This window comes from Pan troglodytes, chromosome 9 (genome assembly GCF_028858775.2).
Source record: "Pan troglodytes isolate AG18354 chromosome 9, NHGRI_mPanTro3-v2.0_pri, whole genome shotgun sequence".
NCBI classification, from domain to species: Eukaryota; Metazoa; Chordata; class Mammalia; order Primates; family Hominidae; genus Pan; species Pan troglodytes.
The window spans coordinates 65,216,371-65,239,821 of NC_072407.2; the positions used below are offsets into that span (position 1 = coordinate 65,216,371).

A 23,451-nucleotide genomic window follows, 5' to 3' on the forward strand; every position below is an offset into this window, starting at 1 on the left:
GCCTTAAAGGGGCCTTAGGGCTGTGAGGGAGCAGTGGTAAGGGAGGGGCCCTCTTAGGAACTTGAGCTCACAACCCCGTAAGCTGTGCTGGTGGGAAGGGGATATGGGGTTTGGATCCTTCCAAACAGGAAGGTCCAAACAGCAGGGTCATTCTCACAGTGCTGTAGTTCCTGGCTAGCCTATCCTGTTTAGATCTTCAATGGATACCATTTCCCATCGTGTTGGAAGCTTTCTTCCAAAGGCTTCTGGGAGTCCCAACGGCTGTAAGGGGGCTGAATCTCCACTCCTCCCTCTGCAAGGGCTTAGCTCCACCCAGGACCTCATCCCTCTAGGCCAATGATTCTCAAACTTTACCCTGCATCAGAACACCTAGAGGGCTTGTTAAAAATAGGTGGCGAGTTCCACAGAGTTTCTGATTTAGTAAATCTAGGAGGACCCTGAGAATTCTCATAGCTAACAAGTTCCCAGGTGATACTGGGGCTACTGGTCAGAACCACTGTGAACTGAAAGATTCACTCAGCAAGTCTGGATTATCCGAACCCTGCACATTTGCACATTTCAAAGAAAGGTTTGGCCTTGCCTGGCTCCTGGAAGATAACACTAAACCCTTGGAATATCCTGCCTGGTAAGTGTTTTTGCTTACCTTTGCTCCTTGGGCCACATGGTATCAGTTTAACTTCTGGAAGGGCTGGAGACTAAGTAAGGTCAGCCATGTGGGTGGTCAGCTATGCTTACACGATCAGCCTCCAGTAAGAACATTGGACACCAAAGCTCTGGTGAGCTTTCTTGGTTGGCAGTACTTCATTTTTTTTGTCATACATCATTGCTTGGAAGATTGGGCACTCTCTGCACGACTCCACTGGGAGAGGACAGCTGGAAGTTTGTATCTGGTCTCTCCTGGTCTCTGCTCTTTGCACCTTTTGCTGTTGCTGTTTTATGCTCTATGTTCTTTCACTGTAATAAAGTGTGAGGATAATAACTTTGCTGAGTTCTATGCATCGTTCTAGCAAATCACTGAACCCAATGATCGTCTTGGAAACCACTATTCCAGGCTACGGGATTAACCTCTCTAGAATTCCTTTGCGTTGGGCTTTGGGGACCCTTCACCAAAGAAGTGCCTTATAACCTGACCTGAGGGTCATCCTGATGGAGTGTTTTGGCCTAAATACTTTAGGCTGTCATCTACTCAGTCCAGAGGTCAGGAGGTTATGAATTGCCTGGAAGTCTGGGTGTTGCTCTGTGGGGTAACCCTGAACAATCCTCCTGGATCTCTGGGCCTTATCTCCTCATGTGTAAATGGGGGTTTGGAAGAGTTCTGTTCTCCCTGGGTATGGCAGAGCCAATAGAGAATATGCAGGGATGTGGGCAGGGTTGGTTTATTTCACCTAGCTGCCTCACTTCCAGAGGTCAGGTCTGCCTTTTATAGCCCCACTCACCTGAGCCAGGGACTCCACGGTGCTGGGGTCCCCAGGCTTTAGTAGATCCAACCATGCAGTGCTGGCCCTCCTAGAACCACTTTCACGGCCACGGCCCACATTCCAAAGTACTTGGGCCCTCCCTGCCCCATCCAGCCCTGGCCTGAGACCAAGGCCTTGAGCCAACACAGTTAGGAAGGCCCCTTAGTGCCCGCTGGTTATGTGGCTTTATTCACAGACTCAGCACTTGCTGAGGATGAAAGGAAAGAACATTTGGGGCCAGGCTGGGCCTGGAGATCCGGGTGGCTGGGAGGCCATGCATGGGTTGGATTGGGGAGCTCACAGGAGAGAACCTGCTGGCTGGGCCAGGCCTGTGTGGGGCAGGGCCGGAGGCAGGCAGCATGCGGGAGGCCTGGCTAGATCTGCATGGAGCAGATCCATCCAGGTGGTGGCTGTGAGCCAGGAGGGAGGGACTGAGGCTTCTCTGGGGCAGGGGGTATGGATTTGCGGCTGGATAGCAGGCACACTTGACTCCCACTCCCAGGAAAATGATATTGTAGGACAGTCAGGACACCTGGCTCCTGGTCCTGTTGCTGCCTCGGGACTTGATATGTGACTAGCCAAGCCGGACCCTTCCAGTGTCATTGTCTTGCTGATGCTTGGACATTTGCCTTGGAGTTGACCCACCTAGGGACCCTCTGAGGACATTTGTGGACAATCCTGGAGAGTATGCCTAGGGCCCAGGTGGGCGGGCCTGCCTATGAAGCGAGGGGATTCCCCAGCTCCCTGTCATCTGGCTTTTCTCCCAGCGGCCAGTTCAGTTTCTGGCTGTGCCCCCCAGGGGGCACCATCTCACACCGCAATCTGGGCCGCTGCTGGGCCAAGGAATACTTAATGTTAAGCCTTCTTTCTCCTGGCCCGCCCTGCTGGCTCCTGACTTCCTGCCTAAAGGCAAACAAGGAGTCCAAAGCCCGGATCCTCCTCCCGGGCCTTCTTCCTGGTGAAGAGCGCATTCCCACCCAGCAGGGAACAGAAAAACCAGTTCCCCGGGTTTCCCTCCCTGCCTGGGAATAGCGAAGTCTGGAAAGTTGGCAGGGTCTCTCTGGGCTGCCCAGGAAGGTGACCCAGGGTCCTGGGAAGCCAGGTGAGGCCTGAGCAGGGCCCTGGGGCTGAGGATGCAGCCCCTGCCCTCTTCCCACCGGCCTTTCCCGGGGACTGGGGTGGAGGGATGCAGGAGAGGGGACCATCAGCATTGGCGGGAGGGAGTGCGGTGCACGGAGCCAGGGCGCTTGGGGATCTTGCGCCAGCGTCTCTTGTCCCAGCGGCAAAGCAGCAGCAGGCGAAAGGTGTCCCGGAAGGCTTTGTTGCAGAGTGCGTAGCACATGGGGTTGATGGTGCTGTTGACGTAGCACAGCCAGTAGCCCAGCTCCCACAGGGTCTCGGGAACACAGTCCTTGCAGAAGGTGGACACCAGCACCATGATGTTGTACGGTGTCCAGGTGAGGATGAAGGCCAGGAGGATGGCACTCAGGGTCCGAGCCGCCTTCTTCTCCTTGACCAACGAGAAGGTCTTCCGCTTGGCCAGCTGCTCCTTTCCACGGGGCTTCTGGCCCTTGCCAGCTCGATCACGCCCTTTCTTAGTCGGCCTCTTGACTGTATTTGGGGAGCTCCGTGGGGGCTGCTTGGTGGGGGCCTGTGCCTCGGGGTCCACCATTGGCATCTTGATCACCACTTCGGAGCCAGGCTCCTCTCCCTCTGAGGATGTGAGGGACTCCATGGAGCCTTCGTCCTCTTCCTCTTCTTCCTTCCAGCTGTAGGCCTGCAGCAGCCTGGGGGCCCGGCAGCAGCGACAGCAGCGGCCTGGAGGAGTCTCTGGTGAGCCCTCAGCCCCTGGCTGAGACCTCTCTGAGCTGCTGCTGCTGCCACCCCCTTTGCCTGGCGTCTCGGAGCCCTGAAGGGCTGCCAGCTCCCGTGCTCGGTTCTCTGTCTCCCGGTAGATGCGCCAGTAGAGCGTGCACATGACTGTGACAGGGAGGTAGAAGGCAGCCATGGCTGTGCCAAAGGTGATGATGGGCTGGGAGAGGAACTGGATGTAGCACTGCCCAGCTAGCACTGTCCGCTCCCCTACCAGGTACTGCCAGAAGAGGATGGCTGGGGCCCAGAGCACAAAGGAAACCAGCCAGGCCAGGCCGATCATCAGAGCTGCCCGGCGGGGTGTGCGCTTGGCACGGTAGCTCAGGGGCCGAGTCACGGAGAAGTAGCGGTCAAAGCTGATGAGCAGCAGATTCATGACGGAGGCATTGCTGGCCACATAGTCCAGGGCCAGCCAGAGGTCACAAGCCAGCGTGCCCAGAGCCCAGTGGCCCATGAGCAGGTACGTGGTATAGAGGTTCATGGAGAAGGTACCGATGATGAGGTCAGCACAGGCCAGGCTCAGCAGGAAGTAGTTATTGACTGTCTTGAGCTCCGTGTTGACCTTGAAAGAGATGAGTACCAGCAGGTTGCCTGTCACTGTGGCTAGCGACAGAAGGCCCGTGGTGATCCCAATGAAGGCCACTTGCCAGGGACCCTTTCCTGGTGCCAGGACGGTGATGTTGGGGCTGACAGCAGGTGGGGCTGAAGTGTTCATGGTGGCTAGGTGGGGCTGGGGTTGGAGAGCCCCTTCCTCCAGGCACGCTACAGGGCTTCCTCAGAGGAAAGTCATCACCTGAAAAGAGAGGACATGGGCTTTGGTTGGGCCACTGGACATTTCTGATAGGCCTTATTGGAAGATGCTAGGGATGTAATTCCTGCCCTTGCAGAGCTTCAGACCAGATAGCATCACCCTCCCTTACCGGTGCCCACTCATGGTCATTTATCATGCACTTTCCCAGCCATAAGTGGATTTGCCAGCAGCGTGGAGTGGCTTTGGGATCCAGGGATTTGAATCTTCATTCCAGTTTTACAATTCAGACTCCAGGCCTCCATTTTCTTACTGGGAAATTACTACAAATTCCTATCTTACATAACTCGGGTTGCAGGAGTTGGGAAACTCACTTTGTATACAGTCCTGCCAAATTCTCAAAGCATTTCACTCAACTTTATTAAAGCCCTCACTTACTGAGTAGTCACTGCATGCCAGACACAGTACTAACCACCTAAATGAATTATCTAATTTAACTGCTGTACATCTCTAGGAGAAAGGGCTCTTATTATGCCCATCTCACTGTGAGGGAACTGTGGCTCTGAGCAGCTGCAAGCCTTGGCCATGGTGACAGAGATAGTAAGTATGATAAGAACCCGCAAGAACAGAAATGTGTCCTAAAGCAGGAAAGAAAGAAAAGAAGCCATTCTCACTCTCCCGGGGAATGTGGTGCTCCAGTGGGATTCTTCCACTAATAAGGAGAGATGGGAAGAAAGGGGAGTTCCTGAGAAGATAAACAGAGAGAGATGGGAACAGAGGGGCCTTAGGGGTGTGTGCGTGCGTGTATTTTTTTCTGCACGTTTTTCTGCGCATGTGGGTTTACATACGTATGTAGGGGGTGGTATTTGGGGCTGAATTGAATTCTCTATGAGGGCAGCAGGGAAAATTGTGCTGGACTCAGACACGCAGTTGCTAGTAAGAAGGTCTGGGGCAGGCCGGCGTGGTGGCTCACGCCTGTAATCCCAGCACTTTGGGAGGCAGAGGCAGGCGGATCATGAGGTCAGGAGATCGAGACCATCCTGGCTAACATGGTGAAACCCCATCTCTACTAAAAATACAAAAAATTAGCCGGGCGTGGTGGCACACATCTGTAGTCCCAGCTACTTGGGAGACTGAGGCAGGAGAATCGTTTGAACCTGGGAGGCGGAGGTTGCAGTGAGTCAAGACTGTGCCACTGCACTCCAGCCTGGGCAACAGAGCAAGACTCCATCTCAAAAACAAAAACAAAAAAAACCAAAAGGAAAAAAAAAAGAAGGTCTGGGGCAAAAGCAGGAAGCAGGGATGAGGGCCTCAGCTCCTAGCTCAGTGGGGGTCTGGGCCCATGGGGTGTGGGAGGCTTCCCTCCCTCTCCTGGCTCTGTTCCTGGGCCCCAGCTGAGTGGGGAGAAGCAAGGGGAATGGGAAGATCCCCCAGACTTTTCTTGGATCTGGAATCTGGTCCAGGCACTAAGCCTGGGTAAAGAGAAAGGCCGGGGCCCTTAACAACCTGCTGGCTGGGCAGGAGGCCCCCACAGCCACAGTGAAGCCAGATGGAAGGGTAAGGGTCCAGGCAGCTCAGCCAGGGGCTTGCTGCCATGTGATTTGGTGGGTCCCTTCCTGCTCTGGGCCTCAGGCATCCATCTGACCATTGAAGAGGTTGAGGGTCCCCTGACCCTCAGCTGTGGCCTCCAGGGGCTATATTGTTGGGAAAATTCCAAGGGAGAGATGTTAGGCAAGGGCCCACTGAGCCCTGGTGTTCCTTGGGCACCTGGCCTGTGACAGGCTGCTGTGATAGGTGGCCTGGGTGGTTTGTGGCTGAGGGCATCTCCATGGCTTGCCGTGAACCCTCAGTGTGTACAAGTCACTGACAGTGTGGCGAGTTCAGTGGGGGACAGAATGAGCAAGGACTGTGGCTGGCAGTGTGTGCTTGTGTGTCTGGGACAGTTTGCACATGAGGGGGCATGTGCAACCTGGACTCTGGAGCCAGACTATCTGGATTTGAATCTAGTCTATCCTGTTCACTGGATGTGTGATTATTGCTAGTGATATAACTTCTATATGCCTAGGTTTCCTTAATTGAAAAATGGGATAATACCCATTAGCAAGACCGTCACCTCTTTTCAGGTGATGAGGATTAAATGAATCAATGCATGTAAGGTGCTTAGAATGGCCCTGGCACATGGTAAACAGTAGGTCTCCTTTAACTCTCAGGATGTGTAGCAATGAGGGTGCTAGGCTGCCTAGAAATGTCTACCTCTTGGCCGGGTGCGGTGGCTCACGCCTGTAATCCCAGCACTTTGGGAGGCCGAGGCGGGTGGATCACCTGGGGTCGGGAGTTCAAGACTAGCCTGGCCAACATAGTGAAACTCTGTCTCTACTAAAAATACAAAATTAGCCAGGGGTGATGGTACATGGCTGTAATCCTAGCTACTCTGGAGGCTGAGGCAGGAGAATTGCTTGAACCCAGGAAGCAGAGGTTGTGGTGAGCCAAGATTGTGCCATTGCATTCCAGCCTGGGCAACAAGAGTGAAACTCTGTCTCAAAAAAAAAAAAAAAAAAAAGAAATGTCTGATACTATGACAATAGCAACTAGTAATAATAATGCTCATTGTTGTTATTGAGAGCTCCCTGAGTGCCAGTTGCTGTTAAAGGGTTTATATGCATAATATTATTTAATCTTAACAGGAGCCTAGGATCAAGGGATGGCTGTTGTCTCCATTTTTTTTTTTTTGAGATGGAGTCTCGCTCTGTCATACAGGCTGGAGTGCAGTTGCGCGATCTTGGCTCACTGCAGCTATTGTCTCCATTTTCTTTTTCTTTTTTTTTTTTGAGATGGAGTCTCGCTGTGTCACCCAGGCTGGCGTGCAGTGGCACAATCTCGGCTCACTGCAACCTCCGCCTCCGGGTTCACACCATTCTCCTGCCTCAGCCTCCTGAGTAGCTGGGACTACAGGCGCCTGCCACCACCACGCCTGGCTAAATTTTTGTATTTTTAGTAGAGACGGGGTTTCACCGTGTTAGCCAGGATGGTCTTGATCTCCTGACCTTGTGATCTGCCTGCCTTGGGCTCCCAAAGTGCTGGGATTACAGGCGTGAGCCACCGCGCCTGGCCTATTGTCTCCATTTTATAGATAGGGAAGCTGAGACTGAGAAAAGCAAGGGAATTTGTACGAGATCATGCAAGGAAGGTAGGAACTAGGATTTGAGCCCAAGCAGTTTGTTCCAGTGAAATTTCATTTACAAAAACCGAAGGCCAGCCTGGGGATCATAGTTTGCTAATTCGAATTCTAAAAATATTACATTAAAATATGATTTGTCTTGATTACTGAGTTTTGCTGTACCCTTTCCCTTAAACAAAATCAGCCACTGGGCTGGAGGCTGGGATTAGGCTGGGGCTTTCCCCAGTGAGGCCACTGGTAGACACTACCCTTGAGAATTTGAGAATTTGCGCAATTCTTGTCACTGTCATCTTCTGAGCTTAGTGCTATTTAATGCCCATCGCTCACAGGGAGCAGCTGAGGCCCAGAGAAAAGGGAGTAGAAGACATTGTCTAGTCCAAGGTCTCCTGGCTCCTAGATTGGGTACTGCCCCCCATGCCATACTCTCCTGGTAGTTTGGATCAGCTCTGTATCCCTGGGCCCTTGGCAAAGACCTGCAAAGGCTGAGTTAGACAAGAGGAGGTTGCTAGCCTGAGAGGCTGCACCCTGCCTTGCTGCAGGGGCCTCTCATCTGCCTGGGCATGGTGCAGCCTTTAAAGCTTGACTCCTTAGGCCTGGCGTGGTGGCTCACGCCTGTAATCCTAGCACTCTGGGAGGTTGAGGCAGACGGATCACATGAGCTCATGAGTTCAAGACCAGCCTCAGCAACTTGGTGAAACCCTGTCTCCACTAAAAATATAAAAATTAGCCAGGCACGGTGGCAGGCACCTATGGTCCCAGCTACTTGGGAGGCTGAGGCAGGAGGATCACTTGAGCCCAGGAGGCAGAGGGTGCAGTGAGCCGCGATCACGCCACTGCACTCCAGCCTGGGTGACAGAGTGAGACCCTGTCTCAAAAAAAAAAAAAAAAAAAAAAAAAAAAAAAAAGCTTGACTCCTTATACCTCAGCAGGCTAGGACTAGGGTAAGGTGAAAATCAGGCACTTGCCTCCAATGCGAAATGTATGGGGTGCCCCAAAACTTACTCATCAAGAAAATATTTTAATGTAATATTTACAAAAATGGAAGTTAATGCAAAAAAATCCAAGATGAACAACATGTTAAATAAAGACAGGGTCCACCCTGCACTTGCACAGCCCTTTCTCACTCACCTCACCCTAATCCTGACCCTGGTTCCAATAAAATTTTAGTTACAAAAACAGACAGCCAGCCTGTGGGCTGGAATTTGCTATTTGATTTAAAAAAATATTATTATGATATTATTTCTCTTGTTTAGTGAGTATTTTTATGTCCCCCTCTTAAATTTTGCTCTGAAGCGAGTGCCTTGCTTGATTCACCCTAGTCCTGGCCTTGTAGTTCCCAGTCTTGGGTTTGAAGCTTGGCGCTGAGCCTTCCTTGCTGTGTGACCATCAGTAACCAGTTGACCTTTCATTCCCCTGCTGCCCTCATCCCCAGCTGTGAGGATGATACCGTTCAGAGTGCCTGGCACTGAAACAGACACTCAGTTAAAAAGTTAAAGCCTTATTGTTATTATTATTATTATTTTGAGATGGACTCTCACTCTGTCACCCAGGCTGGAGTGTAGTGATGTGATTTCAGCTCACTGCAACCTCTGCCTTCTGGATTCAAGCGATCCTCCTGCCTCAGCCTCCCGAGTAGCTGGGATTATAGGCTCCTGCCACTACACTCAGCTAATTTTTGTATTTTTAGGAGAGACAGGGTTTCACCATGTTGGCAAGGCTGGTCTCGAACTCCTGACCTCAGGTGATCCGCCTGCCTCGGCCTCCCAAAGTACTGGGATTATAGGCATGAGCCACAGCACCCGGCCCTGTTGTTATTCTCCACTCCTTCTCCTGATCCAGTGCCCAGCCTCTTCCCACCATGCCGCTTCCCCTCCAGACCCCAGGCACGACCCTACTCTGCCTCCCAGTTTGCTCATTTGCAATGGAGGAGTTGGACAAGCCTGGTGTCTGGGGAGATTTTACTGAGTCCGGAAGCCAACATCTCAAGGTGCTGAACAGAAAGAACCCAAGTCCCTGAGGCAAGGCTGAAGGCTTACTTACATTATCTCACTTGGGGCTGGAAATGACATCAACTCAGATTGCGAATACGGTGCCCATCACAAGGCTAGCTATAACTTTGGTGAATTAAAAAATGCTTTCAGAACAGGGGACTTGTGAGAAGAAGTAACTCAAGGAGTCCTTGGAGGTGAGGACCTCTCCTAGAGGGGTCCTTGGAGGTGAGGAAGCCAGCAGTCCCTTGCCTTGATGTCTGGAAATTCCTTCCAAATCTCCCATTTTAATAGTCATATTGCTAACCACCATAATTAATGCCTCCTGGATGGCAGGCACTTAATATATATTCTTTCCCTTAATCACAGGACACCTCAGTGGACATCCCATGGGGGGCTCTATCTTTATATTATAGGTAAGGGCATTGAGGCTCAGGGTGCAAAGTAGATTTCTGATGGTCCCACAGCAGTGGTGGAGGTGGGATTCTGACCCGGACCTGTGGGCTCCAAGCCTGTGTTCTTTCCACCTCAGCAAAACCCCTCTGCCCCACTTATGCGGATGAGGGCTAAGGCCTCTCACCTGGGGCAGGTGGCAGGTAGAGAAGTCACCAGAGGTTCCAGAGAATTGGAACCTGATTCTTGCCACCGTCTAGATCTTCTGCCCCCTATGACGCAGTACAAGAACAGACCCATCAATGAATGACTGCCTTTCCTCTATATCAGAAGCAGAGGTCCTCACCCCCAGCCCTCTCTTGGACAGAGAAAGAGCTCAGGAGAAGGTTCCTGGAGACGTGCTCTAGTCGCTTCTGTGTGACCTTGTCCAAGTCTCCTTAACTGTCGACGTGGGGCAGTCTTCTACCTGTCCAAGGTTCCTGTGGGATCAGTGAGATGGTGGCTGTGAAAGAATCTGGTTTCCCATGATTGTGGCAGATTCCCCTGGGGAGACCAGCCCTAGGCTGAGGATTAGGGTATGGGGTTCAGTGGTAGCTCTAGAATCCCTAAAGAAGGAGGGACTTAGGACAGCCAGCTGGTTGAAAAGGGGGCTTGAAGCTGCATTTGCAGGGCACGTCCTGTGAAGGCATCCATGGGGGCTGGGGCTCACCTATGCAGTGAGTTTGTCAATGGGGATTGCAGTGGGCAGCAGGAAGACCCCCCGAGGCAGTCCTTGGCACTGCCTCTGCCTAGCTGCCAGCTCTTGTCTTGCTATGTGACCTTGGGTAAGTGACCGTCCTGACCTGGTGGCCCTTCTGTGGAATGGGGTGAATGCCTAGGATGAGTGTTTGTGTGTGAGGGTATATGCATTGCTGAGCAAGGCTGGGAATGGTGGAGGTGGGTCCATAGCTTTGTGGGGACTCATCCTCAGAGGGTGTTTCACCTGGAGTTCAGGAAGATAGTGAGGAAGCAAGGAGGGGCTTCTCTCCAGGACTGTGGCCTCCTGATGAAGGCTGTTAGAAGGCTTTAATAATATCACTAATACTCCTTACACATAATAGCAGCAAAGAAAAATTACTCATATTATAGTAACTGGTATTTACTGGCTGCATACTATATACCAGACATGGCTCTAAGCATTATATACATAAACATTATAAACTCGATCTAATCTACCTGTTACAACTCCTTGTGAAGTAGGTCCTGCTATCCCCAGTTTGCAAAAGGCCTAACCTGAGGCTTCAAGACCTGAGGGACCTTACAGCTCATCAGCGATGCAACCAGGATTTGGATCCAGGCCGTCTGCCTCCGAGACCAAGCTCTTGAACCCTACTCCTGCTCTTGAGGGGTTGCGGGGGTTTGCCAGCCTCCTTGCCCACCTCAGCTAGCTTACTCAAGCCCAACTTTGAATCAGTTAACGATGAGCAATCGGTCCTTCTTTCAGAATCTGGCCTCCTTTGTGTGCGCGGCAGTGTCTGTCGTATATCTGTGTGATGTGTGATGACAGTGCTGTGGGAAGAGGGTGGGTCTACTGGAGCTCTTTAAAGGGCAGGGTAAGGGCTGCGTCTGTCTCATTCAATGCTTTATCCCAGGGCTTGGCACATAGTAGTTGCTCAATAAATACCTGTGGAATAAATGTACGTGTGTGTACTCAACTTCAGACCCTGGAGCCTGAGGGTGAACCTGTGGGGGTCAGGACCAGGTCCAGAGCATGGTCCAGAGGCCCCTCTTCTCCCTCGAGCTCCCACATCTCATCTGCCAGGTCCCTGCTTCCCTGAGTGAGGCCCTGCCTGGCTGGAGAGCATAGGAGAAAAACAGCCAAGAGCATCCTTGTCTGTAAAGTGGACCAAGGAAACCCTGCCTCACCCAGCTGCAGGGAAGCTAAGTGAGGTGCCAGGACAGACATGGACGTGCCAAAGCATTTGTCACTGGGGAGAGGAGAAAGTTAGCCTGGGCTCAAAGGGTTAAGGGATGAGGTCAGAGCCTTTATTACAGCAGGCCAGACTGTTGACTCCCAGCGCCCAGGACCAATCCCTAGGGGCTGGGGATCTGGCTTGTGAGAGCAACTGGGAGCAGAGAGAACCACTGGGGGAGGCAGGGAAAGGGAAATGGGGAGAGGGATTCCTGAACACCAGGCTTTTCTGAACTTACCGCTGGCCAAAGAGTACAGAAGGTGGGGGAGGGAGGGAATGAGGGGATGCTGGGGAAGATATTTAGGAGGGAGGAGCGGAGCCATCTTGTGATTCTGGGCCTGGAAGCTGGTAGAGTCCTGGTTAGGAAGAGGGGATAACATTGGGGAGTGGGAGGTATGTGGAGAGGGCTGTGGGGTTGGGCACCTGAGGCCTCACATAGGCAATGAGGAGGGCGCTCCTTCTGGCCAGGTCTACTCACTGATCCCTTCTGCTAGGGCCTGACCCCAGAAGCCAGCCCATACGAGGCAGCTCTCCCCTCGGGGTTAACTTTTCTTTGACAGCAGCTCTTGACCCATTAAGGTGCACAAAACTTCCACCCCTGATGTCTGGCTTTGAGAATGAGGGAGAAAACAGAATTTATCACATTTTTAAGGCTCAACAGTTGCCATTGGGAGGGCCAACTAGCCTTGTGGAGGGCAGCAGCCATCAGTTAAATGCTACATGAAACACACTGCTTAGCTGGAAGAGAAGCATCAGCCCTAGAATCACTGCCAAATTTGCTCACCCATGATGGATCTTAAGCAGTTGCCTGACTTTGGCCAGACCATGCCAGAGCCTGGGCATGAGCAGCTGGACCCTAGACCTCACTCTGCCAGTGTGGCATCAGAGGTTCTGGGTCCCTCATCCTCCTCTCCGCAAGCCCCCTGCTCCTGGCTCCTTGCACTCTCCTCCTCATTTCCTTTCTTCTCTCTCCCTCCCTCCTCCATCCTTGTAGGCATCACCATGGCACCACAGCAGAGCAGAAACCCAGCGCAATTCACCCACCTCTCCCCGCCTGCTGGGAGCCCAAGCTTCTGCGTCTCAGAGCTTACTGCGCCCCCTGCTCTCCCACCCCATCTTCCTGCTCATGGAGGCGGCAGCGCAGTGTTGTGCTGAGGATGCGGAGAAGGGGTCCGAGCCCCAGCTGGATCCCTACATATCCCTTCTCCGACCATGAGCATGTCCCTTTCCCTTTCTCAGCCTCAGTCCCTCCATACAATAGAAAGCCTCCTTTCTAGGTCTGACATGACCTCTGGTTAGCCCCTTCTTGACACTTTGGACTTCCCATTACACTTCAGAATCCAGTTCTCAGAACTCCAACCGCCAGCTGTCAGCTGCGAGCCAAGACCCACATCTTCTGCAGCCCATTTCACTATCTCCTTCCCTTTCATATCTCAGCCGCGATAGCGACTGCAGCTTGCCTGGTGGCTGAGGTCAGAGGGCAGAGAACTCTCATCTGACAGCCCACTGAACAGCTGATTACCCTGAGAAAGGAGACTGTCTGGCTACTGGAGACTGCCTGACTCCTTCCAGCCAGTTGGGCAGGGGTCTTGGGTCACTCTGGGTGGAGCTGCAGGTGTGTTTTGTGCAAAGACGTGAACCCCTCTCCATTGGCTCTGATAACCTCTAAGCTGCACATGGCTGGATGACCTAATGAGAGCTGACGACCCCCTCCCCAGCTGGCCTGCCCAGGAGCTGACAACTCTACAAGCATCAGAGTTCCTGGCCCCTAGCCCATCCCCACGTTGTGCAGTCTGCGGGCACTGGGGTGAGTACCTGGCATGGGTGCCCACTGGTATCCATGCATTGCCTGGATATAGGACTGAGACCCACCCTGCGGGAGCCCAAGATACTAGAAACATAAGGAGGGTTCTCTGGGCCCCTGCGCACGTCAGGGCCACCTTCCCTGGCTAGTGTGGCCACCCACATGCCCATTTGTCCCCAAAGAGCCCTGGGGCTCTTTGCCTGGTCTCCTGCTGGCTTCTGGCCTGACACCCACCTTGGCTTCTAGCTTCTCTATCTGGCCAGCAGCCTGATTCAGTCCATCTTGGGGGAGCTGAGGTGGACGGGGGTGGTGGGTTTCAGGGTGCCCTGAGGGAGGACAGGAGGTTCTGGGACTGGCACCCCCATCAAGATGGGGGTCAATCTCCCACAGGATGCTGGTGGCAAGGGCTGCTTCCTGGCCCTTTGCCCTTCCCACTCTGCCCCTAGGGTGTTGGGGGTTCTGCTTGCTACCAGGCAGCCTAATCCCTTCTGGGCCTCAGGTCCAGTTTCCTGAGGGGGATCTCCATCTCCTCTGCCAGCCGAAGCCCAGAAAAACATCAGCTATATCCACTCAAAGCCAGGAGGCCGAGTGTTTGGAGCAGTCAGTGTTCAATGCTACAGAGCCCCCTTGCCCTCTAGACCCCTCCCTGGCCTCCTCCTATCTCTGTGAGTCCATCCCTATTTCCATCTCATCCTGATCCCTGCCCTCCCCCGCTCCCCAGGACCCTCCTACCCTCTACCTCAGTGCAGCCCCTCCCAAGCCCTCCCAAATGTACTCACCACGGGGCTGAAGAGGGGTCTGTAGGGTCCTCAGCCCCACTGCCTCCCTGGGGGCCGGCGGCGTCTCCAGGGACCCAAACACCTGGCTCCCAGGGGGAGCTGCGCCCTGTGCTGGCAGCGGGAGAGGCACAGCCAGTGATTGGCATGTCCCACCCCCTGGCACGCCAGCCTTAGGGGGGAGGGAGAAAGGGAAAGAGAGGGAGGGAGGAAAGGGAGAAAAGGAAGGGAGGGGAGCTGGAGGGAAGCCTCAGGCAGCGTCTGGGGTTGGACTAGGTTCTGGAGTGTGCCCCCCTCCTTCACCAGGGCACCCAATTTGAGCCCCAAGAGGGAGGAGAAAGGACATGAGGAAGGCGAGCCCAGGAAGGCTAAAAGTCCCGGACGGGAGAGAAGGCGGATACAGGGAGACAAACACCCACACCCACTGCACAGACCCGGCGGCACACACACCCTCACAAAGGCACACTGTTTCCTTGGGCTCCTCCCCCCACCCAACCTTAGAGCCCCCAGCCCATGTGCACCATGCCCCAACACACATGCCCTGGTATTCACATGCCTGCTTCCCTCGCACACACGCCCTCCCCCCTGCACATGCCCACGCACCCACCCACCCAACTACACACCCTGCTCTTCCTCCCTGCTGCGAGAGAGCTAGATTCCTTCTGTTTGGAAATGACACATTGGGCCTCACGTGAGAGGCTCCAACTTGGAACAGACCCAGAGGGCTGGCGCACCCGCCCAGGGGCTGAGTGAACGTGCCCGCATGCTGGGCTGTGTGCGCTAGCATTGGGCTATGCATAGCCTGTTGTGAGGGTATATGGGTGTCTGCTTTTCGGGGATGAGTAGAGGGCCAGGTGCCTGCCCCATGTGCGGCTGAGTGCCCTGCATGTGTGTGTCCCTGTGTACTCATGTCACCTTGCAGCCTGTGTAAGTGCAGGTGTGACCCTATCAGTCTGGAGGCGGGACGCGTGTGCACACGTGTGTCTGTATCTGATGTGTGGCTGAGTGTTGCCCAACTGTGGAACTTGCTAATTCTGACAAGTGAGGCAGCCTCTACCTGCCTGCTCCACCCCAAGCTTCCACTTGGAAGACAGACAGGCAGACAGACAGCTCTCCTCCCAGCTTGTCAAGCTCTGTCTCCCCTGACTCCCACTCAGGGCTCACAGGTGTGTATCTGGGAGGAGATGAGCCCTCCTCCCAATCTCCCTCAGCCCTACTGGGTGAGGCCAGCATCCCTCCCTGCCAGGCTGGTCTGGACTTCTGTGTTGAGCTTCCTCAGAGATAGAACCCCTGGGGGGCCGTTTGCCATAGAGATGTGGGTCCTGCACCGCCTCTGTTTGGCCCTAGAGACCTCCCCGGGAGCTGACTGGGGAGGAGAGTTGGAGGCTGCAGGGACTGCCTTCTGGGGCTGCTGTGTTCTTTGCCCAGTGGGCTGTGTCGAAGTCTTGGGGTGAGAGGTGGGAAGGAATGGGAGCATCAATTATCCCCATTTTGTAGGTGAGAAATCTGAAGAGCAGAGGTATGATTAGCATGTGGTGGGCAGGTGTTTGGACTCAGGTCGCTTGGCTCTAAGCCCAGGGCTCTGGAGTCTGGGGCAGGGGTTTCCCCTACTCATTTCCCCACCAAGCGCCGCCCCCCGCCCCCACAACCCCGCCAATGCTGGTGCCTGAGGGTAACCTGGGGCTTTCTCACCCAGAAGCCCAGTTGGCCAATGGAGCCAAGTGGAGCTGAAACTGGAGTTCCTGGGGTTTGGTCAGCAGCTACTGGTGGGCACACGTGGCAGGTACATGTGGGGGCATCTGTGCTTCTCAAAGCCAGCTGGGGTTCCAGCAGGCACCCAGTCCTCCTCCCTGCTGAAGTCAAGCAGACGCTGCAGCTTGGAGAGAAATCTAAGTGAGCATCCCCTTTCCATCCCAGGGTCACCCAGCCGGTCAGGGTTGGGTCAGAACTTGACCAGTCCCTACCCTTGGGCGCGGACTCGGAATGCCCCCTGCTGGGCTGCCCTGGGTTTGCGGCTGCGGCTTGGGCGGCGCGGTGGGGCTGCGTGTACTTGTGCGCGTACACGTGGCTGAGTGTGGGGGTGTTAGGCCTCCACGCTCAACATCCATTTCCGAATCTGAATCAGGCTCCCTCTTTGCCACCTCCCCCCAGTCTCCTTGGTCTCCCTTTTCTCTTCTCCCACCGCCTCTGCACACGTCCCTTTAGAAATAAAAACACTTATTTTGTGGGCGGGTGGGGAGGGTGTCCAGCTTTCCCCTGCCTCCTCCTGAGTGCCCCCCTCTGTCCCACGCGGCTTTCTTCTGAAGTCTGTGCAGTCGCGGATGCAGGGGGATGACGCCCCCCGCCACCCCCACCCCCGTATCACTCTTCTGACGTCCCCGCCCAGACTTGGCTAGGTCGCCCTTATCAGATGGGGAAACTGAGGCAGGAGGGGAGAAGAGAGGTACGGCCTGGAGAAGCGCTCCCGCCCGGCTCGCTCACCACCCCCGCACTCGCGCCCGATTTAGCCGCAGGGAGGCTGGGAACATTGTCTTTATTTTAAGCCTCCGAGTGCGGCACGAACGCGGCTGCTCGCGACAAAGGGCTTCTTGAAGCGGCTGCAGGCGGCGCACGTGGGGCTTTGGCCCCGCCCCCGCGCGACCCCCTCCAGTTCTCCCTCATTTCTGGCTGGGTTGGGTGGGGTCTGACTCTCGGGTCTCGGCTCCTGCTGGTTGTTATTTTTGGTCGCCTGGTCGAGAATTCAGTCCTCCAGGCCACCGAGGGAACGTGGAGTCGCCCTTGCGCGGCTCGGCCCCAGTCTCGGCCCCCTTACTGTGCAAGAGGAGAGTGCCCTGAATGCGAATTCAGCTTGGCCTTTTTCTAGTTGAAGCGGCCTGAGCAAGCTAGGCCCCCTCTCTAGGTCTCAGTTTCTTCATCAGTGACAAGAAGGGTAGAAATACCTCCCCGACCAGGCTGTTTGACGGGTTAGTTGAGCTTCTGCAGGTAAAACGTGGCACGTGCGTCTGCAAAAAGTGAAAGCCCTCATTGCGGTTTTTTTTTTTTTTTTAAATACAGGGTTTCGGTCTCTTGGCCAAGCTGGAGTGCAGTGGCGCGATTAGAGCTCACTGCAATTGCCTGCCGGGCTCAAGCGATCCTCCCACCGCAGCCCTACCCCCTCACCCACTCTGAGTAGCTGGGACTACAGGCGCGCGCCACCCCACTGGCTTTTTTTTTTTTTTTTTTTTAATTTTTTATTGACAGGGTTTCACCATGTTGGCCAGGCTGGTCTTGAACTCCTGAGCTGAAGTGATCCGCCCGCCTCCGCCCCCCTCAGCTTTCTAAAGTGCTGGGATTACTGAGCCACCGCGCCCGGCAGTTCTTTTTTATAACACTTATTGAGCACTTACTATGTGTCAGGAACTGCTAAGTGCTCTCTCTCTCTCTCTCTATATATATATTTGTGAGACAGGGTCTCACTCTGTCGCCCAGGCTGTAGTACAGTGGCGTGATCTCGGCTTACCGGCAACCTCCGCCTCCCAGGCTCAAGGGATTCTCCTGCCTCAGCCTCCCGAGTAGATGGGATTACAGGCGCGCGCCACTACCGCCCAGCTAATTTTTGTTTTTTAGTAGAGACGGGGTTTCGCTATGTTGGCCAGGCTGGTCTCGAACTCCTGACCTCAAATAATCCACCCACCTTGGCCTCCCAAAGTGCTGGGATTACAGGCGTGAGTCACCGCATCCGCCCGGCCTCTATATTCTTATTATTTTATTTTATTTTATTTTTTTTTTTGAGACGGAGTCTCGCTCTTTCCTCCAGGCTGGAGTGCAGTGGTGCGATCTCGGCTCACTGCAACCTCTGCCTCCCGGGTTCAAGCGATTCTCCCGCCTCAGCCTCCCGAGTAGCTGGGACCACGGGCGCATGCCACCACGCCCTGCTAATTTTTTGTATTTTTAGTAGAGACGGGGTTTCACCTTGTTAGCCAGGATAGTCTTGATATGCTGACCTCCTGATCCACCCGCCTCGGCCTCCCAAAGTGCTGGGATTACACGCGTGAGCCACAGCGCCCGGCCTATATTCTTTAACTTACTTTCACAACTCTATGAGGGAGGTTCCATTATTCCCATTTTACAGATGAGTAGATTTACAAGAGGCGTGGGTCCCTGTGGTTTCATGGAGGATGCGGTCAGTGCGCCTGGAGCCATCCTGGGGCTGAGCACCTGCTGCAGTTCCAGAGACGGCAGGGACTGTGGGACAGCATTTTTAAGATTCCCAGGGTCCGGCAAGGCCGCAGGTGGGTGGAGGAATGAAGTGAGCAGGATCCGGGAGTGCGCTGCAGTCCTGGAGTGTAAGTCTCCGCCCTTGGTTTTAATCCGTGTCAGAAACTCAAACCCAGCTAAATGTGCCACTTTTACAGTGCCGCTTCCTCTGTCCTGGGGCACACATTCTGAGTCCGGGTGGGAGGCAGCGGGTCGGCCTAAGGGCGCCCCTCCTCGCATCTTCACCTTCAATGGCCTTAGGTCCTCAACTTCCTCTCTCCCCCCACTCCCTCCCGCCAGGACTCCTGGAGTGACTAATTCCCGGATGTAAAACAAGAAACTCAAATCCAGGGCGGGGCTGCGTATAGAGCAGGCCCAGTAAGGGGCCCCCAGAGTCCCCGCCGTCCGAGGCGAGAGCGGACGCGGCCACAATAAAGGCATCTTATTGGGACAGGAAATCGGGATTTTCCGAGTCCGGTTTCGAAATTGAGGCCTTGTAGACGCTTCACCTTTCCTGCCCGGCTACGTGCTGGGCTCCGGAGGGCAGTGGGAGTGCGGAGAAGCAGCTCCACTCCCCAGCCCCAAGTCTTGCGGGCAGTTCCCGAAGAAAAGATGGGTTTGGGGCGGTCGCGAAAGCGGCGCCTCGCGTGTTTTCCTGCTGTTCCCGGGTCCTTATAGCCCGGCCGGAGACTCCGCTGAGTTGACTCGGCGCCCGGGGTCCTTCCAGGGGTAGTGAATGCTGGGAACTGAGATAACGCAACGTGGCGTTTCGGACTCCCCGCTGGACCGGGCCGTGGAGAGGAGCTGCGTTCCCACAGGGCATCCCTAAGCGTCCTCTGTCCCCGCCTATGAGGACACAACCTGAAAGTCCAGGCCACTGGTTGCCGCCTTGGAGTTGGATGTACCGTGAAAGTGCGGCCCCGACGGAGGAAGCAGGCACCTTCCCCCGCACTATGGAAGCTCGCGCCCCTCGCTTCTCGAAACACCTGATTCACGGCGTCGACCCTGCTTCGCTGGGTCTGCGGACATTGGGCTCCCCAGCTTTCCGCCACAGGGTGTACGCGCCCGGGTCCAGGCGGGTGTAGGTCCCACGTGAAACTGCTGGAGCCCGGCGGAGCTTCGGACGGGAATTTGGGGTCAGAACAGGTCCAGGTCTCAAGGCAACCCCCAACTCTGTACAGTGGAATCCGCTCGTCCAGGGTCGTGACCCGGGTGAGGCAGTGCGGATTTCAGGGTCCCCGTGCTCCCAGCCCGGCGAAGTTTCACCCTTCCTTCCCTTGCTGGCTTCCTCCCCCAGTTCCCTGGACGCCGAGTCCTCGAGTCTCCCCCCCACCACCCCCCGAGGCGGAGGCCAAAGCTTGAAGCCCACGATGACGAAGGGTGGGTGGGAAGGCGCCGGGGGAGTGGAGCCTCAGCCCGGTTCCTCTCCTGAGACACTTGCAGGCGCCGCAAGTACGCACCGAGAGGTTCAGTAACCTGTCCAAGGTCACACAGCTAGTAGGTGCCAGAGTCAGGCCAGTAGAATTCCAATCATTGCTTTTGCCGCGATCCTAAATGTCCCCTCAGTGTCAAATGTACTCGCGTCTCCGCGAGACCCTCACCCCTACGCAGGCGCCGCAAGTACGTCGGTGGGTCGGGGGCTGCCCTTTACCCTACCCTTTGTTTATTGGCTCGCAGGGGTTCTCCACCTCAGTCACCGCCGCCCGGGGCCGCTTCGGTGACGCCCATGACCCTCCGCGCCCCTGCCGCGGCCCCTAGGGGCCCACTCAGCTCCGTGCCTAGGAGGGGCCGGGCGACGGGCTAGAGTGCCTGGGCTGGGAGGGGGGCCTGGTGCCAAGCGCCCACTCTCCTTCTCAGGGAGAGGAATAACAGCACTTATATCCCCTTCATGCCCCAGTGCAGGCCTTTTGTTGGCGCGGGGTGGGTAAGGGGTTGTGCAGAGCTAACGCTAGGAAGGCGATAGGAGCTGGCTGCCCTTTATTGAGGGCTTGCTCCTGGCTACCGCATTCATAACATCTTTGCGTGCACTTTCTCATTTAATCTTCACGACTGCCCCACGAAGGGAGGTTAGGTAACAATCTGCCCTCTTAACCCCTTCCCAGTTTGCAGGTTTTGCCCCCAGCTTGGAGCCTGAGAACACTGTCTGCTATCTGTAAGAGGGAGTTTCCTGGGAAATTGCTAAATCGATGTCTCCTGCAGTGTTTCATTTTGTGGTCCCATTATATTAACAAACACTTGCATAGCACCAGCAATGTGCTGTCACCCTCTCAGTGTTTTACGTTTTAACTCATTTAATTTTCGTAATAACTTGACGAAGCAGGTAGAATTATTATTCCTATTTTACAGATGAAGAAACCGAGGCACCAAGAGGTTCTGTAACCTTTCCAAGGTCACACAGCTAGTACATGCCAGAGCCAGACTAGTTGACTTCCAATCATTGCTTTTGCCCCTATCCTAAAGGTTCCCCAAATGTCAATGGCGATGTATCCACATCATCTCCTGCCTCCTTCTCCTCTTCTGGCTCCCACTGTGGGGCAATCAGCCCTTTTGTTAGGACCTGACATGACCTTGGCCCCACAGCCCCCCTTCCCCGCCCCCTTGGCGCCTCTTGCCAGCCCCATTGCTGACGGAGGTCTGACGGGGGCAGAGACTGATGAGAATGAGAGGATCTCTGAGGCCACCTGTTTACTCTGCCGGCAGGCACACGCAGTGATTAACGGTGCACAATCGAGTTAGGACCTGAGCTCTGCAGCTGGAGGCCAGGGCAGGGAGAGGGGCCTGCCGCCTAGAGTTTCCGCTCCCTGGGGATCTTGGGGGTTTGCAAGAAGCCCCTCGAGGAGACCGAGAATGAGCAGTGCCCGGCCAGAGGGTATAGGGTGCGTGTAGACAACCTTCCCTGTCCTACTTGCCCCCGCCCCCTTTCCACAGAGAGAGTGGGGCTGGGCGTGTCTCAGCTCCAGACCTTGTCCAAGGAAGGAAGGAATGAAGGAAGGAGGAAGGAAGGCTTTTCCCAAAGGGCAACCTCTCAACAGGAAATGGTAGCAATGCAGGGAGAGAGGGAGAAGCAGGGCTGTGTCCGTCTGGGGTTTGGATGGTGGGGGACAACTCTGTTTGGGCCCAAGCCTCCTCACTTGTATCCCTGTGTCTTTCCCCCAGGCGTGAACGACTTCTCTCTTGAGCACATGCCCATTCTGCTCTAGTTTTCTTGTTATAACAGCCTAGCCTGAAGGAACACATGAATAAAAGCCCAGCCCCAGCTGTAGCCCTCCTTATGGGGACCCTTTGTTCCCTTGCCCTGCATTCAGGGGACAGGTCACCAGAGTTTCACTAGTTTAAAAACCACACAGTGCAGCCCATAGCATGTCCTGCCTCCTCCAGATTGGTAATGAAGCTCCATCCTAAGGGTTCAGACTGGAGTCTATGCCCAGCACTGTGTTCAACATTGGGAAGGGAACAGGAGAAACCAGGGCCCAGAAACCATGGGGCTTATGAGCTTGTTGGGGAGACAAAATGATTTTGGGAAAGGTATTAGGGCACAGTGGAGCCCATGCATTTCCCAGGAACAGGATAAAAAGGTGAGGGAAGGTAGAAGGATGGTCAGTAGACGCTGGCCCTATGCAGAGGGTGCAGGCCTGCCCAGGAAGGGTGATCTGGTTTTGGAGGTTGTGTGGTATGTCAGGGCGCCAGACTGAGTCAAGTCGCGGGGCCCTGTCTAGCGCCTTGTAGAAGGAGTCATGGCCTCTCTCCCACCCTCAGTCTATTCTGTACTTGGAGTGGAGATGGAGGCAAAGTCGGACCTGGTAGCCTCGGTGGGCTCTCCCAGCTCTGATTTTCCTTGAAGATGGGACACCTGGGGCTTGACTCTGTTCTGTGGCCTGGCAGATCCCTCCGTTCTCTGAGCTTCAGTTTCTCTGAAAGTAAAATGGGAACTCAGGCTAGCCCAGTGTTCCTCAGTCTATTTTGTGGAAGTTAGTAGGTGTTATTTATTTATTTTTTTAAAAAGTCCTCTGTGATGAAATGGGAAATTAATTAGGCTTTCTTTACTGCAGGAACCTCTCCGAGCAAATAAATGGCAAACATGTGTTGAGAGTCTCTGAGAGGCAAAGAGAACGATCAGCATTTCCCAAACTTGTTTCTCCACAGGATCTTTTTTTACATGGAGTGTCTCGTAGGACTGGCTTCTGAGGAACACAGGTGGGTCACTCTGGACTGGCTTATCTAGAAAACCTCCAGCTCTGATGTGATAGTTTTAGGCACCACCTGTCACCCATTCGGCCTCTACTCCTGCCCCCTTGAAGGATTCTTTTCCCTAGCCCCAGCCTTTCCCGGACACTGCCCACCTCTGGATCCCTTACTGTACTCTCTTTAGGGAGCCCTTCCTGTGCCCGGCTTCCTATGACCTCCCTGGCTCAGCCCCCTAGAGGGCTCAACTTCATCCCGCTGCCCCTTCCCTGGTCCTTTCCAGTTCCCAGAGGACCTGAGGGGCACTGTCTGGGCTCTTCTGGTAGGGTCAGTGTGACAGCTACCCTCAGCCCCAGTATGTGGTTTTCTGGTTCCTAATCCCAGGCCCTAGTCCCAAATTTCCCAGGCTCAGCTTCAAGCCTCCCTCTTTAGCCCTCAATCAACAGACCTCATTCCCTATCCCCTACATGAGGCCTCTAGCCCCAAGTCTCCTGGTTCCCAGCTCCAGGCTCCTGCACCTTAATCTGCAGCTCTAAGCCCTAGTCCCACTGCCCACCCGTGGCATCCAGCCTTCCTCTCCAGAGCAGTTTCTGAGATTCTGGGTTCTAGGGGGTTAATAGGCAGCCTCTTTCCTCTCTCCAGCTGCAGCTGCAACCTACTTGGTTTTTGGGCCTGAGCCAGGGGCCTGGGCCAGAGGAGAGCAATTGAGCACCCTGGCTGAGTGAGGGGTGAATCTCAGGAGTTGAGGACAACTATTTAGAGTAACACTGCCTCCAACCCCCAAGCCTGGTTCAAGGTAAGGGAACCCCTTAGAGGCAAAATTACAGATTATGAACAGAAAATGCTAATGAGATAAATGGTGGGA

At 54.7% G+C, this 23,451-nt stretch overlaps 2 protein-coding genes and 1 long non-coding RNA gene across 3 annotated transcripts in view; 1 reads left to right on the plus strand and 2 right to left on the minus strand.

Annotated features, from left to right (window-relative positions):
* Positions 1 to 772: 772 nt before the first annotated feature.
* On the minus strand, positions 773 to 14,257 carry CHRM1 (cholinergic receptor muscarinic 1). The gene is made up of 2 exons (XM_001159983.7): positions 14,172 to 14,257; positions 773 to 4,122 (listed from the first exon to the last, which is right to left on the minus strand). Exon 2 carries the CDS (start codon positions 4,042 to 4,044, stop codon positions 2,662 to 2,664), a length of 1,383 nt encoding a protein of 460 aa, XP_001159983.1. The 5' UTR covers positions 4,045 to 4,122; positions 14,172 to 14,257; the 3' UTR covers positions 773 to 2,661.
* A 2,281-nt stretch (positions 14,258 to 16,538) lies between these two features.
* LOC129136362 (uncharacterized) lies at positions 16,539 to 20,132 on the minus strand. The gene is made up of 3 exons (XM_063784631.1): positions 20,102 to 20,132; positions 18,236 to 19,521; positions 16,539 to 17,170 (listed from the first exon to the last, which is right to left on the minus strand). Exons 1-2 carry the CDS (start codon positions 20,130 to 20,132, stop codon positions 18,746 to 18,748), a joined length of 807 nt encoding a protein of 268 aa, XP_063640701.1. The 3' UTR covers positions 16,539 to 17,170; positions 18,236 to 18,745.
* A 2,486-nt stretch (positions 20,133 to 22,618) lies between these two features.
* The window catches only part of LOC134807254 (uncharacterized), a 209,688-nt gene continuing 208,855 nt past the window's right edge, over positions 22,619 to 23,451 (plus strand). The window contains exon 1 of the long non-coding RNA XR_010147224.1: positions 22,619 to 23,382. This is a non-coding gene — a long non-coding RNA (uncharacterized LOC134807254). The remainder of the gene's footprint in view (positions 23,383 to 23,451) is intronic.

Bases quoted from the DNA above. Each gene is read 5' to 3' on its own strand.
- LOC129136362 (XM_063784631.1), bottom strand. From the start codon at position 20,132: ATGGGCGTCACCGAAGCGGCCCCGGGCGGCG. The intron at 19,522-20,101 runs GTGACTGAGGTG...TCCCGTCCGAAG, and splicing joins CGAAGCGGCCCCGGGCGGCG to CTCCGCCGGGCTCCAGCAGT.
- CHRM1 (XM_001159983.7), bottom strand. From the start codon at position 4,044: ATGAACACTTCAGCCCCACCTGCTGTCAGCCCCAACATCACCGTCCTG.